This window comes from Pelodiscus sinensis, chromosome 7, assembly GCF_052426305.1.
Source record: "Pelodiscus sinensis isolate ZL-2025 chromosome 7, ASM5242630v1, whole genome shotgun sequence".
In the NCBI taxonomy this organism is placed as follows: Eukaryota; Metazoa; Chordata; order Testudines; family Trionychidae; genus Pelodiscus; species Pelodiscus sinensis.
The window spans coordinates 72,422,408-72,438,111 of record NC_143058.1 but is presented as its reverse complement, the minus strand read 5'-3'; the positions used below and the strand labels follow the sequence as shown (position 1 = coordinate 72,438,111).

Here is a 15,704-nt window from a genome sequence, read left to right as displayed (position 1 = left end):
AGTACACAACAGGTTGACACTGCAAATGTAATGTTGCCTTTGCTGAGGTCCAACCTAGTAAGGAGATTGCTAAACCTACTCTTTAAACATCCTAAAACACATTCAGCCACATTCTGCACTTGCTCAGCCTGTAGATGATCTGCTCCTTGCTGGGGTCCAGGTTGCGTGTGCACAGGTTCATGAACATGAGAGCAAGGGGTAGTCTGGGTTGCTAAAGGTCACAAGCAAGGAAGGAGGGACTTGATGAGTGCATTATGGGATGCTGATGATGTGAACCCATAACCACCTGCTGCACAGATGTGGTCCCAGCAGGCACTGGGATCTTAGCCCAGAATGCAAAGCTACCCACGGTGCATCACTCTGAGTCATCAGAAGGCTGTCTAATAAGGATGCACAACTTCCAACTGTATTGGATTCTTCCCTGCTGTGAGGACATGGACCCTTTGACTTTGCAAAATCGGGTGGCCAGAAATTGACTATAATAGGTTTGATCTTGTCTCGTAGTGTAGACATGGCCTAAGTCCTTCCATAGCTCAGGGGACTGGGGTTTGATGACTTTTTGATGCATTGATACTGTCTCCAAGGGTGCTCTGGGGCTGAAGCACCCACTGGCATGTTTACAGTACATCTGGAAATGTAACTGTCACCTCTGGTCAGACAGACTTGTGCTAGCTCTGCTTGAGCCAGCACACTAAAAATAACAATGTGGACACTGTGCCATGGGTGGCAATTTGGCTAGCCACCTGAGGTCTGACTTAGGCTAGCTGCATGAGATAGAGCCTCTGCCCATGCTGCTGCTAGGATTGCTACCTATGAGGTCCAAAAAAACAGGATGTCTGGGATGATTCTGAGTCCATATTACTGCACACCTGGCATAGTTTGCTGAGTACCCTTATGTTTTTCCTGGGACTGCTGGTAGTGTGTACTGAACATCCTGAAAGATTTCTTCTGCATTCACACTGCTATTTTTAGTGTGCTTGCTCAGAAGTACTAGCACAAATCTGTTTAATCAGACTCTCAGCTGTAGATACATTCCCAGCTTCCATATACAGTATTTTGAAACCATCATCTACAAAGAGTAGGGGAGGAGGTATGAAAGAAGTGAGTATATTTGTGAAAATTACTAGATAGAAAACAAACAAAATTAGTGCATAAATAAGTTTCAGCATGTTTAGAAGTTTAGTATTACTAGTTTAAACATTTATGTAATTCATTTTCTCTTTTATTCTTTTTTTGTAGCCCAGACCAACTGGGAAAGGAAAATTACTGAAGGGAGCTGTAAAATTTTTGCCACAGTTGGCTCAGGTAATTTTTTTGTTTTTACAACTTTTCATTTTCAAGTGTGCAGCAAAGCCTGGGAGATCCTACAAAGAAAACTAGACACCATTACAGTGGAAACAACAAGGCTTTATAGATGTGTACAGAAATATTGGGAAAATAATTAAACTAGTTAACTTAGAATAAAAGAAAATATTGAAAAGAATAAAAGATACAGAAGTAAGCAATACAAATAAATGTTATAGAAACATTGGAATATAATTTAAATATCTTGAAGCCTCGACAATCCAGCTGTTTTGAGTGGAAAGGCAACACACAAGTAAGTTTTCAAACACTTGTGCATCTGCTTAAGTTTACTACCAGGAATAATCCTAGTAAGGACTATTCACTTCAGTGAAGTTAAGCACGTATATGTTTTATAGGATTGGGGCCTGAGTCTCTGTTCAGGCATGTGCCTTTGTTGCAAATGTAAAGTGGCAAACAATTTTGAGATAAATGTTTGCAAAAATCTATTCCATATTTCAGTGAAGCAGGGAACATGTACAGAATGTGAATAATTGGCCTGATTCAACTGGAATTTTATACCAATACCACTTTTCTGCAATTAGATGTTTTAGACTGACTTGAAAATGGAGTAATACATTGATGTCAGGCTCAGTGTTTCTAATTTAAAAGAGATCAAGGTTTCTAAAATAGTAGGAACTAGAAGATTTACCTGGTGTTACTCGGGTCATTTTTTTTGGAAAACAAAATGAAAATGAACATACTTTATTTAAATCATTACTCTGAGGTGGGGCTGGGTATGCGGGGTTCAGTATGCAGGCTGTCCTGGGGTGAGGGGACTACCACAGCCCACTCTTATCACAGCAGCTTGGGACAAGGTGAGACGTGCCTCTCTGTGGCTGTTGTAGTTCCAGTGGGTACAACTGGGGAAGGGGTGCATGTCTGCTGGCTGGGGCAGGTCCAGATCCATCTGCTTCCTGTATTCCCCAGCCAGATTGAAGAATGCAGCAAACTATACTTTCTCCTCACTCCCTGATGAACAGCAACCAGGAATGTCCCTGAGCAGCTCTGCCCCGGGCTTCCTGGAATCAGCCGCTGATCTGTTTCAGCAGCAGCTGAATCGGGGACCCCTGGGGCAGAGCAGCTGGGGTCCTGCCGGGTTGGTCCCGCAGCGCCGTCCTTTGGCGCTGCGGGACCAACCCGGCAACACTCCAGCTGCTCTGCCCCAGGCGAACCCAAGAGCAGCTGGGGTGCTGCCGGGTTGGTCCCGCAGCCCCGAAGGGCAGCGCTACGACACCAACCCGGCAGCACTCCAGCTGCTCTGCTCCCGGCTTCCCCGATTCAGCTGCTGGTCAGTTTCAGCAGCAGCTGAATGGGGGAAGCCTGTCCGGCTGCCCCAGCACTTCCGGGTTCCTGATGGTGCCGGACCATCAGGAGTCCTGGAGCATTGGATGCCGCACTAATGGAGTTTTACTGTACTTTCAGCTTCATAAATGTCCGGGGTCTATCTTAGTAGAAGACATACATTGTTAACTTTCTCCAAATAATAATAATAATTTATAATAGGCATAAACATATGTTATTATGGATTTTTTGAATGATTAGTATTGAAAGAAAACGATAATTTGGTTTATTTGTGTGTTTTTACTGTATTATGTTATATGTTATGGGTCTGTTGTTTCCTGTTGTAATTTACTGTGTTTTTAAGTATGTGTCAAAGATATATAGCTGTCTCTTGTTATTGTTATTTTATAAAGCTAAAGAATAAAATATTTATTTCAGGTAAGCTCTAAGCCACAGTGGCAGCAAGCTTCTCCTTTATTTCATCTGAGAAAAGAACAGAAAGATGATGAGCCAGATCAGTTTATGGTCAGAAATGAGCTTTCACCTGGTAAGATTACTACTTAATATTTAATGAACAAAGAAAAATTGAGTTTATGCAAGATAAAAGAGTTAGGAGAATAGAATTTTATTCCCAGATTGCCACAGTCTTCCTATAAGATTTTGTTGTTTTGTTTTTTTTCCCTCTGTAAAATAAGTACAATAATGCTTACCTATCTTACAAACATGATGCAGGTAAATTTATTATTGTTTGTAAAATGCTATAATCAACTTGGATAAAAATGCTGTAGAAGTGCAAAATATTTGTTTGATTACATTGGACCTCCCAGGTTCAGCACCCTTGGAACCTGATCCATCCCGAATGAGGGAATTTACCGGATCGGGGAGATCCCCTGCCACTGGCCTCCCAGGACACTGCCTCTCCCTATGGCTGGCTCCGCTCTGGCCGCACTGCCACTGGGCTCCAGCCCTGCTGCTACAGGGCTTGGACTTGGCTCTAGCCTGCAGCCAATAGTTGGCTGGGGCTCTCTGGGAACAGAGCTCCCCAGCTACTGTGGTTCCATTTCTGCCCTGCCCAGCTGGGTTTGTACAGTGATGCAAAGGTTTCCAAAAGTCAGATTCACTTTTAATATACCTGAATGTTATAAATCCATAACTGTAATTCATAATGTTTTTTCTTCTCAATTATCCTATGAACCAGAATATTGACTTTAAGATTAAGATTAATATTTTTGTGTTGTACAAAATAATTTAATATCTCCAACTTTTCATATTAGTAAACGGTGGACCCAGTCTTACTTTTACTGAAGGCAATTGTTATTGACATCAGTGGTGCAGAATTGCGCTGTATATTGTACAGTACAGTAATTAGTGACATGATGCTTACAGTCAGGATGAAATCTGGGTTACAATGAGCTCAGTAGCAAAACTTCAGTTGATATCAGTAGAACCAGATTTTCACCCCAAATTTTTACAGAAGAAATATACTTAGAATATAGGTTTCCTTTATCAGTTCATAGAAACAGGAATCTGTATTCATGATTTAAAAAAGAAAAACAAGTAAAAAATATTTAGACCTATTACAGGAAATAAATGAAGAAATATTTTTAAATTATAACATTATAGTTCTAGAAAGAAATAATGTTTCTATAAAATCTATCAGTTTACACAGTACAAGCAGGTATTAATTATTATTGTTTTATTAATTTTGCTGCAAATGATGTGGGGCATGATCCTGAAAGGTGCTGAGAAATCTCAACTTTCATTGAAATAAATGTGAGCAGGGAGCTCTCACAACCTTAGGGGGTCTTCAGCACATCGCAAGTTTGGGCTCATAGTAAGCAACTTGAATATATATTTCATGCAAGGAGAATATTTGGAGGAGAGGAATAAGAGACGCAAGATACAAGACTCTGACGTTAGTGAACCAGTTGCTGGAACATCAACTTCTAAAGCACGGAGCAGTCATCATCCAAAGAAAGATCGTGAAAATTTCAGAAGTACTCTTGTTAACATCATCATGTGAGTTTTCTTGTGTTTGTATCAATTCATTTTTCCCTTTTCAAAGGTGAAATAAAATTTTAAAAAATGTTAATATAACAAAAAATTTAAGATGGCGAAACAATAACAGATTATGTATATAAATGCAAAAAAGGACCAGAGTTTAAGAAATAAAAAACTACCAGGTATGATGTTCTTCTGGATACTCCTATTAATTCCTCTTAAATTGGGTGGATATAGGAATAATTTATGATCTGTACAGACTCGGTCTTACCCATATTCTTTGGAAAATGAAAGGGCAAGCATTCAAATTTTGATTAAGAGTAGTTTGGGAAGCAGGAGTTTATCAGATGATCAAAATCTGTAAGATTTGGGCATAAGTATAAACTGAACTCCACCGTAGTTTCATAACTTGGACAGAAAGCTGTGATTGTGCATACAAGTATTATTAAATTGCATTTAGAATATTCCCAGGTGACTAACTGAAGACACACTTGTTATTTTATAATACAGCAAGATGTGATAACCAGGAGCAGCTGGAAAATGTCTGTTATAACAGTAGTTAATGAGTCTGGAAGATTTTTAAATTTGTTTAGTTATTTTTATCCTGTAGTGGAACATTATCCCAAAAAGAGAATTGCTAAATTATTTTAGTGGAAAGGTATGACATTATAATTAAAATGAGTGTTTAAAACATTTGAAGTTATTTTAAAATCTCAGTAAGATAACATGAAGCTTGTGATACTCCAAATATTTTCCTTCTTGAGTAAATACAGTGTTTACAAAAACATGTTTTGAGTTTTGTGTCTTAAACATTTAGCAGCTTGGGGAGTTCCTTGGGCCATTGATGAACTTTTTATCTTTCTGCACAGTTGCTGAGGTGCCTACAACATGACTGACAATGTTTATATTATAAAATATATGCATTATTTAATATACAAACACACACACATTATCATAAAAAATATCCTTGTTGCCTGGTAACCTGTGGAATAAAATTATCCTTCCAATAAACCATTCCCCAAAATGAAAATAACTGTTTTGAGAAATCCTGCTACTTAAAATAATCTGGAATTTTTATAAACGAAATACAGTATATTATGAATAGTAGTTTTTCTAATCAAATATATTCTTCATTATGTGCATCTGCCAAAGTGAGTATGAGATGAAGGACTATTTCATAGCCAAATACTGGTACAAAAATGTTGATAAATTCAATAAAACAGAAAGTCAGATTCTATTCCTATCGTTTAGCATAAGGCAAACAAGCAAAAATGTATGGTATAGAACTTACTGCGTACATTTAACAACTATTTGACTAGTATAGTGAAAAATTGTAATACCAAAATTGTAATATCAAAGTTGTGGCAACATTTGAGAAAGTGGGATATATCTTCCCTTGAGGAGCTTTTTTGGTTTCTTTAATATTGTCAATTAATTACAATGGACTAATTTTAAATTACTTGCAAGGATATATTTAACAGTCTCATAATTATAAAACCATATTTTCACAAGCCATGGGTTTGATCCTGAAAACTTTAGTTCTTGCTAAGATGATTAGTAATAAAGATACTAGATATTCCGAAGTGTTTCCTGCTTAAATCTTACAATTAGATATGTTTTCAAATGTGGTCAATAGGCACAACAGTTATGAACATTCAAGGTACAGTTGAGCACTAAACCAGGGAAACCTCAAAGGAAATATATTTATTAAACTATTACATTGTATGGAAGAATATTTGAGTTTATACAATTCTTGATTATTCATATGATCTAAGAAGTAGCAATCATCATTTTTTTGTCCACTGCTGAGCTATGATGTTATCTTTTAGATATGACAATACAGTTTGTCTGAAGAATATAGTGCATAGTACTGAAACAAGGTGAGTGAGAAAATATCTTTTATTGAACCAATGTCTACTGCTAAGAGAGACAGAATTGTGTAAACTCAAAAGCTTTTTGTCACCAACAGAAGTTTGTCCAATAAAAGATACTACCTCTAATATCCTGAGACCAACACTGCTACAATAGCACTGAATAATTAATATTATGTCATTTTTGTTTTGTTAGGCAGCAAGACTTTAATCTGGAACAGCCTATTTCTGTAGATGAAACTCAGCCTCCAAGAACAGGTTCTCCTACACCGATAGAAAAAGACATTGTGGTAATTAACACAGTGTTGCTTGCAGTATTATTATAAATGGTTGCTTTTTATTTCACTGAAATAGTGATGAGGCGACTAACTAATATTCTGAATTCATATGGCAGTAGGAAGTTTAATTGCTACATTAGTTTAGTATATAGTACAGATGTTTTATGGTTGAGAATTCAGAATTTTTTAGTGATTTGGTCACAAACCATATATATTTAAGTGAATTTGAGTTTTCGTTTCTGTTTTGCTTTTAAGTGACCATATTCATTTTAAAAAACAGCGAGGAGTCCTGTGGCATCTTATAGACCAACTCTGCCCACATATATACACCAGCAACACCATCACAGGACCTAACCAGATCAGCCATTCTGTCACTGGTTCATTCTCCTGCACATCCACTAACGTAATATATGCCATCATGTGCCAACAATGCCCCATTGCTGTATACATCAGCCAAACTGGACAGTCCCTGCGTAAAAGAATGAATGGATACAAATCAGATATTAGGAATGGCAACATACTAAAACCTGTAGGGGAACACTTCAATGTCCCTGGACACACAATTGCAGATCTAAAGGTAGCCATCCTGCAGCAAAAAAACTTCAGGACCAGACTTCAAAGAGAAACTGCTGAGCTACAGTTCTTCTTCAAGTTTGACATAATCAACTCAGGATTAAACAAGACTGTGAATGGCTCGCTAACTACAAAAGCAGCTTCTCCTCTCTTGGAATTCACACCTCCAGATCAGCTACTAGAAGTGGGCCTCATCCTCCCTGATTGGATCCACCTGGTCATCTCCAGCCTGATTCTGGCCTGCATATTTATACCTGCCTCTGGAAATTTCCACTATATGCATCTGACGAAGTGGGTCTTTGCCCACGAAAGCTTATGTTCTAACACTTCGTTTAGTCTATAAGGTGCCACAGGACTCCTCGCCACTTTTGCAGATTCAGACTAACACAGCTACCCCTCTGATACACATACTTTCAATACCAAAAAGAATATGTACGATTGAAAACCTGCAGGAAGTAGCATATTGGGAGAGTTGGCTTTCCATACTGTTTCAGTACTAGAAAATTAAGAAGATGCTACTTTTTAGATGCTCTAACATCTGTTAGGGGCACAACTGTAGAATCATAGGACTGGAAGGAGCATTGAGAGGTCAAGCCCAATTTTTGTTGCTCTTCTCTTAACTTTTTCCAATTTGTCCACATTTTTCCTGAAATGTGGCACAGTACTAGAGATGATACTTCAGCTGAGGTCGAATCAGCACAAAGTAGAGCGGAGGAATTACTTTTCTTGTCTTGCTTACAGCACTCCTGCTAATGCATCCTAGAAAGATGTTTACTTTTTTTGCAACCGAATTAACCTGTTGATTCTTGTTTAATTTATGGTTCACTATGATCACTAGATTCCTTTTTATAGTACTCCCTCCTAGGTAAGCATTTCCCATTTTGTATCTGTGCATGTGATTTGTTCTTTCCTAATTGGAATCCTTTGAGTTTGTCCTTATTGAATTTTATCCTGTTTATCTCAGACTATTTCTCCATTTTGTCCAGATAATTCTGAATTTTAATCTTATCCTTCAAAGCACTTGCAGCCCCTCCCAGGCAGTATCATCCTCAAACTTTCAGTTAACAGAAGTCCAGGAGAAACAATATCATTTCCTTATGAATTTACAACCACCCCAGCACGCAAAAATAGCGCTACTGATTGATAAAGCAATTATGGAGTCTGCCGAGGAAATGTGGCAGACCCCAGCCTCTGCATCCCCTACAAACAAGAAGGCTGACAAAAAAAATGTCATCCCGACCAAGGGTTCAGAATTTTTGTTCTCATACCCACAACCAAATTCCCTGGTTGTGGATGTAGCCCAGCAAAGGGCAAAAAAATTCACAATATAAGAATGTTGCAGTGGAGAAAGATAGTAAATGTATGGACCTTTTTAGCAGGAAGCTATATGCTTCCTCGACACTTTTATTACGCATTACCAGCTATGCAGTGCTGCTGTCAAATCATGACTTCCACAACTATACTAAACTCACGGCACTAATGGAACTGATGCAAAAAGGCCCATTTTAAAATCCATCGTCTAGGAGGGATACGCCTCCTCCAGAACTGGGCTGCAAATAGCTTTGGATGTGGCAGACATGGCAGCTCGTTCCACAGCAACCACTATGGTTACGAGGAGGTCCTCATGGCTTCAAATCATTGGAGTTCCATGGGAGCTTCAAACTAAGGTGGAGGACCTCCCATTCATCAAACAAAAGCTGTTTTCTGAAAAGACAGATGAGGTCCTCCACTTAAGTAAGGACTTGAGGACCATTCTCCGAACCCTGGGGATGTACATGCTCCCATTCCATTGCAAGAAATACACACCGTTCCAAAGACTGGAATGAGACAAAGACCTCAAAAGATGCCGGCCCAAAACAACTGCCCCTCCACTCCCTACTAACAAACAGAGTGTTTGACCAGCTGGTCAAGGGCTCACAAACCCCCAACACCTGACACCAACCCAGTCCTACAGTTGCCATTTTCCATCACCGGCTCAAACCTTTTTACCCACATTGGGTCAGGATCACCACAAACCATTGGGTTTTTAAGATCATTTCGATGTGAATCCTACCATTCACATCAGTACTCCCAACCTCCCCATCTTCCCCATCCCTCTTCAGGAATCCTTCTCATGTGTACCAGTTACAACAAGAAGTCCACCGCCTCGTTACAGTCAGAGCAGTGGAAAGGGTACCATACGAGTTCAGAGGAAGAGGCTTCTATTCCAATTACTTCCTCACCAAGAAAAAAACGGGAGGTTGGAGACCTATACTCAATATTTGAAAACTCAACCATTACCTGCAAAAGCAGCGTTTCAAAATGGTGACTCTCGTAACCGTAATTCCAGCAGTAGATCATGGAGGTTGGTTTGCAGCCATCGATCTTCAGGGTGCATATTTTCATGTGACGATCCAACCTGTCCAGAGAAGGTTTGTTTGCTTCGTGATCGGGGAAGACCACTTCCAATATCAAGTTTTACCCTCTCTTCAGCACCCAGAGTGTTTTCCAAAATGCTCACAGTGGTAGCTGCGCATCTCCACTGACAGGGCATAGTAATTTTCCCCTATCTCGACAACTTCCCTTTTGAAGGGTCCAACCAAACCCGAAGCCTCCCATATGGTTGTTATGGCAAGAGAGACGTTTGAATCTCTAGGTCTGATTATAAACAACCAGAAATCAACACTAGAGGCAACTCAAAACCTAGACTTTATAGGAGCACCTTTGAACTCCGTGACGGCGAGATTTCTCACAGCAGATGCTGGAGTGCACAGCAAGGACTGTCAGTTTCAAATAGCACAAAAGTAAGCTGGAAGTCCTGTGCCACCTATGAAGCAAAGATATGACTTAAAGGACATTTTTCATGTTCCCAAAATGCCATGCACTACATTGTGTGTTCCCACAGTGCCTAGTAACTGAAGGTGACTTCAGTCACTGTGGAATTCATACCCACATTTATTTGCTCGTTCTGTTGATTGGAGAGCTTAAAATGTGGCCACTTGGCAACTTTTGCATGTTGACAGTATTTTTGTCACCTAAACTTTCAAGTGTAGATATACCCTTAGACTTGCATCCAGTGGGATCTTACCTACCAACTCTCTGAATTTGCTAAAGTCTGCCTTCTTGAAATCCATTGTCTTTATTCTTCTGTTCTCCCTCCTACCATTTTTTAGAATTATGAACTCTACCATTTCATGATTACTTTCACCCAAGCTGCCTTCCACTTTCAAATTCTCAACCAGTTCCTCCATATTTGTCAAAATCCGATCTAGAACAGCCTTTCCTCTAATAGCTTTCTTCACCTTCTGGAATAAAAAATTATCTCCAATACATCTCAAGAACTTGTTGGATAATTTATGCCAGGGGTGCAGCCTACGGCTTTCCTGGATCTGACCCATAAAGCCTCTGCCCTCCCTGCAGTGGTGTGAGAAAGAGCTGATGCTTCAGCTGTGTGGAGGAGTGCTGAAGTCTGCCAGCACCGGCACTTCTCTGCTGGGAGAGAGTCCCGAGCCTCATGGGCTGGATCCAAGCAAGCTGCAGTCATCATCCAACCCATGGGCTCTACCTGGTGGGGAAATGAAGTGGCTGTGCACTAGAGTACAGGGCAGCTCTGTGCTGCTTGCATGCTCCACCCCATCCCCCCCACCTCAAGTTGTGCCAGGTAGGTGCCTCCATCAGCGTTCCCTCTAAGCCAGGGGTAGGCAATAATTTTTGCGGAGGGGCATTTTTTGACATGGACTTTAATTCAACTGAACCATCTTATAACTTTTAGAAATAATTTTGATTAACATAGAAAATGCATTAAGAAACCAGACTAAGCCTAAAATTAGATTTATGTTATATACTATGTATAATTCAGTTAACCAATCCTTAGTACTCCTGAAAAGTGCTCATGCTTCCATCAAAATTAGCACTAGCAATGATATCTTTATTTTTTTGCTATAATGTTAGACTCAGCCAACTAATGTAATGCTTTTACTGTACAGAAATACTACTATTACATTCACCATGGAATTGATACGGAACACGTTGCTCCAATGGAAGACTCTTGGCTGGAGCATATCTTGGAGTTAGTCCCCCAGCATCTGAAAGTACTCAGTGAAAGTATATGTTTATTGTCTGATGAAATGAGAGAAGACTATCTTTTGAGTGTAAAGAAATCTATAGGTAAATTGATGCTAATGTCTGTTCTTTCTAGTTGTGCACATATTCTGAATTACAGAAATATGTGTTTATTGTGAATCCATCATTAAATAATTTAGACATTTGCAGGTGTTGGATCTGTATTTTAATAGGAAATTTCCACAGGATTTCACAATCATTTTCCCTGAAGCAGGAAATATGGCATGAGTCAACATTTCTGCTTTTTCATAAAAATGCTTTTAATTTTGAAAATCTCACTTAAATAGCATTATGTCAAATACATAACTGATACATTTTCACTCAGGCATCATCATTCACTTCACTGGGGTTGTCCAACTGATTGGATTAATTAGTGTAGTATTGTTTGTACTTTGCTAAGCATACTGATGTTTTGGCTTTTTTTTATATCTTCTTTTAGTTGACTTTGTTTTAAGAGATCCCAGGGAAAAAGAAGAAGACAAGAAGCAAGCTTTTCTTCCACCTCATCGTGCAGAGTAAGAAAACATAATCCTTTAAGAACATTGACTAGACAGCAGTAGGATAGCCAACTGTATATAGGGGAAACTTATTAGACAAAAGCAATTCATCCAAATTGGAGCATGTTAAATATTACTAAAAAGAAATATTTAGTTATTTTTGCATACATTCATATAGTTGCATTATATCATTATTCAAGCTCTGAAAATATGTGGTTAGTCTGACATACTTTTCAGATCAAATTTCCTGTTGTAACATTTAATATTTATAAATAATAATAAGTTTGGATGTAGTTCCACAGCAAGTGAATATCAGGTAGTTGGCTGCACCCGTAGCTGGTGTAAATCAATATTACATCAGTCATTTCAGTGCACAGTCTGCATGAATTTCATTGTAGCTATGTCACTTTACATTGGCTAATGATCCATCTTGGTATTTTTAATTCAAGAATACAGTATAATAGCAACAATGTAACGGGGTCATGGTGTCTCCTGCTGGTTAACTCGGGAATTAGTTCAGTTCATGGAGGGTGCTGCCTGTTGTTGCACTGCTCCACTCTCTCTCTCCAGACCCATGTCACTGCTTGGACTGTGGCATTCTTGTCAGGACACCACCCTCCAGCAGTGCCCGCTATTCTGTTTTGCCCCCTTCCGGGTGTATCTGCAGTCCTCCCTCAATAAACCTGCCATCGTAGCCAGCTGCAGCCCCAAAGTCTAGCCCAGTGGTCTCCAACCTTTGTACACCCAAGATCACTTTTTAAATCTCAGAACAGGCAAAGATCTACTGCCCCGCCCCTTCATTGAAGCCCCGCCCTCTCTATTCTCCTCCTGTCCATCACTTGCTATCCCCAGCCCTTACTTACACACTCTGATAAACAGTTTATTTTTAAATTATGTGATATATAAAATTAAAATCACATGTTTATAGTTATGAAATAAATGGTCTGTTTTTTATTCATGCTATTTAAATCGAAAATGAAGCATTTATAATTATACACTTTTTGGGGACAGAGTTCTGCAGCTGAGGGCAGGGGAGAGGGAACAGGGTGTTGGGAGGACAGAGGACAGGGTTCTGCAGCAGGGGACAGAGTGCCAGTGGGGACAGAGTTCGGGGAGTGGGGATGGGAATAGGGAACGAGTTCTGTAGCTGGGGACAGGGGAGTGGGGATAGAGTTCAGGGAGTGGGGACAGGAGTGGGGACAGAGTTCTGGGAGTGGGGAGTGGGGGCTGGGAAGTGGGTTGCCAGTAGAGGCAGAGAATCCCCGGCATCTGCCTCCTTCCAGGATTCTCCCCCCCCCAGAGGGAAACCAGCACATGCCTCCTCCGGGCCCGACTCCCCCTCACCCTCCGCGGCGCAGGGAAACCCTGCGCGTGCCTGCCCTGGGGCCAACCCCCCTGGCGCTGGGAAGTCCTGCGTCCACCTGCCCTGGGGCCGACACCCTCCTGGCATGGGAAGCCCTGTGTCCGCCTGCCCCGGGGCTGACACACCTCCCCCGTGCAGGGAAGCCCCGCGCACGCACCTGTCCCAGGGCTGACTCACCCCTCCTGTGCGGTGCAGGGAGCTGATGCAGTACACCCGGCAGAGCAGCTAGTGCACTTCTGGTATTGCCGAAAGTGGCGCTAGGCTGCGGGACGTCTGTCCTTCCCGGGAAGCCGACACTACCTCCATTTTCACTTGAGGTAGGTAGTGGGGCTTCTCGGGCTTGGGAGGGAAATGGGGGCGGGGCGGACAGGACGCCTCACGATCGACTGGTCGAGGCCTCGCGATCAACCAGTCGATCGCGATCGACCTGTTGGTCACCACGGGTCTAGCCTCTTGCCTAAGGGACAAACTGCAATTAGTAAAGGCCACACACCTTGGTGACAAAGTTCCAAGCAAGGGGGAAAGAGGGAACCCAGGTCCACACATTACTCTGGGTCCCAGTCCAGGGACCCTCTGGCAGCTTTGTCCTGCCCTCCTCCACTCCCCTTTAACTGTTCATGGTCCCTGGGCCACTGAACCTTCTTAGCCCTTTTATCAAGGCTGCAGCCTGGCAGGTCATGTTGACCCTCTCTCCAGTTCCCCTGAGCTGCCTAACATTATTCTACTCAAGGTGCTTCTCCCCGGGATGCAGTTCTTCCCTTTTGCTGGTGAGTACCCAACTGTCCTCTGATTTGCTGAGCAGCTTGTTATATCAGGACTGTCCCAGCAAGCAGTTCCCTAGAATCCTTTCTCTGGTTGGAGGGGTTTGTGCAGGCTCCCTGCTACTTGGTTTTAACCCTTTCCTTGTCACAGTGGGAAGGGACACTGAATTGGTTGCAGTCCGTCTTATACGTGGAAGCGTAAGCGTAAACTGGCTAACCAATTAGATTAAAGGAACCCCACAGACACCCTGACAACACTGTGATTTCCATTTTTAGAATTTGTTGTTTTGGTTTTTAACTAACCCATCAATTGTCCTGCAGTCTAGCTTTTTATGTTAGCTTTTCATATGTTCTGTCTCTCATTTGCCCACCATATTCTTTGTGAAATAATCCAGTCCTAACTAAAGCTATAAAGGATATGCAGGGGATACATAGAAATATTCAGTTCTATACCATAAATTAAATTGCAGCCAAATCAGTGAGGAAAAAACCTGAAAAAATTAGCCCCATGCCAAATAGCCAAACTTACTATACCATAAGAACTGTGCTGCTTCATATAAAATCCATGTCTTCCAGATCATGAGATACATGCAGTTTTCATCTGTAGACAGAGCTATAATTTTCATTAGTACATCTTGCAGATTTCTTTAGTGTTTATATATCATAATACAACTTAATGTAAAAGCAATGGACATACAGTTATTTTTAAACACAAACTAATTACAGTACAATTTCTACCTTTTTATCCTATCTTTTTGAAATACGAAAGGACTCTGCTTTGTGTTTCTTGTTGTGTCTCTCCTTTGTTCACCTCCTACTGCCTAAATGCAGCCTCTAAAATGGCTTTGACACCAGTAATATGGAATCACAGAATCATAGAACACTAGAACTGCAAGGGACCTGGAGAGGTCATAGAGTCCATTCCCCTGCCATCACAGCAGGACCAAGTATGGGCTTCATCCAGAGCTCGTTGAAGACCATGAAAATTCTTTCTATTGACTGAGTTACATACTATAGAGAAAACTAGTAGAAAATAATTTAACAAAATGATTTTGCTGTTATTTACATTTCTGGCCTGTGGATTAAGACACCTGAAATATAACCACAGAAGTACATCTGTAATTTCTAAATTTTGTACTGTGTATTGCTTAGTCAGCTTCCACCCTGAAGAATGTGGCAATATACGAGGGGAAAGTCCAATATAGTTTTCTACTCTGATGTCTGGGAAAAGGGGCTCTACAAGTCTTGACTTTGTACAGAGCTGCCATGTTATCTGTCACCTGTTGTTCCGTGGTGTATATAAAAGAGATTTTGGTAGAAATATATATCTTATGTTTCAGTTACACACTTACTTTTGCAGTCCACAAGTGGAAAATTCTCAATCTGACTAGTGCCATTTGGCAAAACAATTCTCTTCCATTAACAGTACTTAAGGTGTGAAACTTTTGTCTAATCAAAATAATATGGTTTATTTCTTAGCTGGATTTTACATAAATTTCAAATAGTTAATTGGCCATCTCACAGAATACAAAATTAACTGCAAAACTACTAAAAAGTATTTACCTTTGTAGACAGAATTTTTTGTTATGGCTGTCTCTTCTGAGGAGCAAACAAAAGTATTCACAAGAAATATG

The 15,704-nt window shown here is 40.6% G+C and overlaps 1 protein-coding gene across 3 annotated transcripts in view; it reads left to right on the top strand.

Annotated features, from left to right (window-relative positions):
• Positions 1-15,704, top strand: part of DNAH7 (dynein axonemal heavy chain 7) — a 239,243-nt gene that overhangs the window by 10,755 nt on the left and 212,784 nt on the right. For 2 of the 3 annotated variants that reach the window (XM_075934215.2, XM_075934214.2), the window contains exons 2-7: positions 1,240-1,305; positions 3,064-3,172; positions 4,491-4,644; positions 6,694-6,787; positions 11,314-11,494; positions 11,889-11,964. In XM_075934215.2, coding sequence (XP_075790330.2) covers positions 1,240-1,305; positions 3,064-3,172; positions 4,491-4,644; positions 6,694-6,787; positions 11,314-11,494; positions 11,889-11,964 — 680 coding nt within the window. Of the gene's footprint in view, positions 1-1,237; positions 1,306-3,063; positions 3,173-4,490; positions 4,645-6,693; positions 6,788-11,313; positions 11,495-11,888; positions 11,965-15,704 lie in introns of those variants that run through there. The other variant, XM_025182029.3, reaches the window with a different exon arrangement.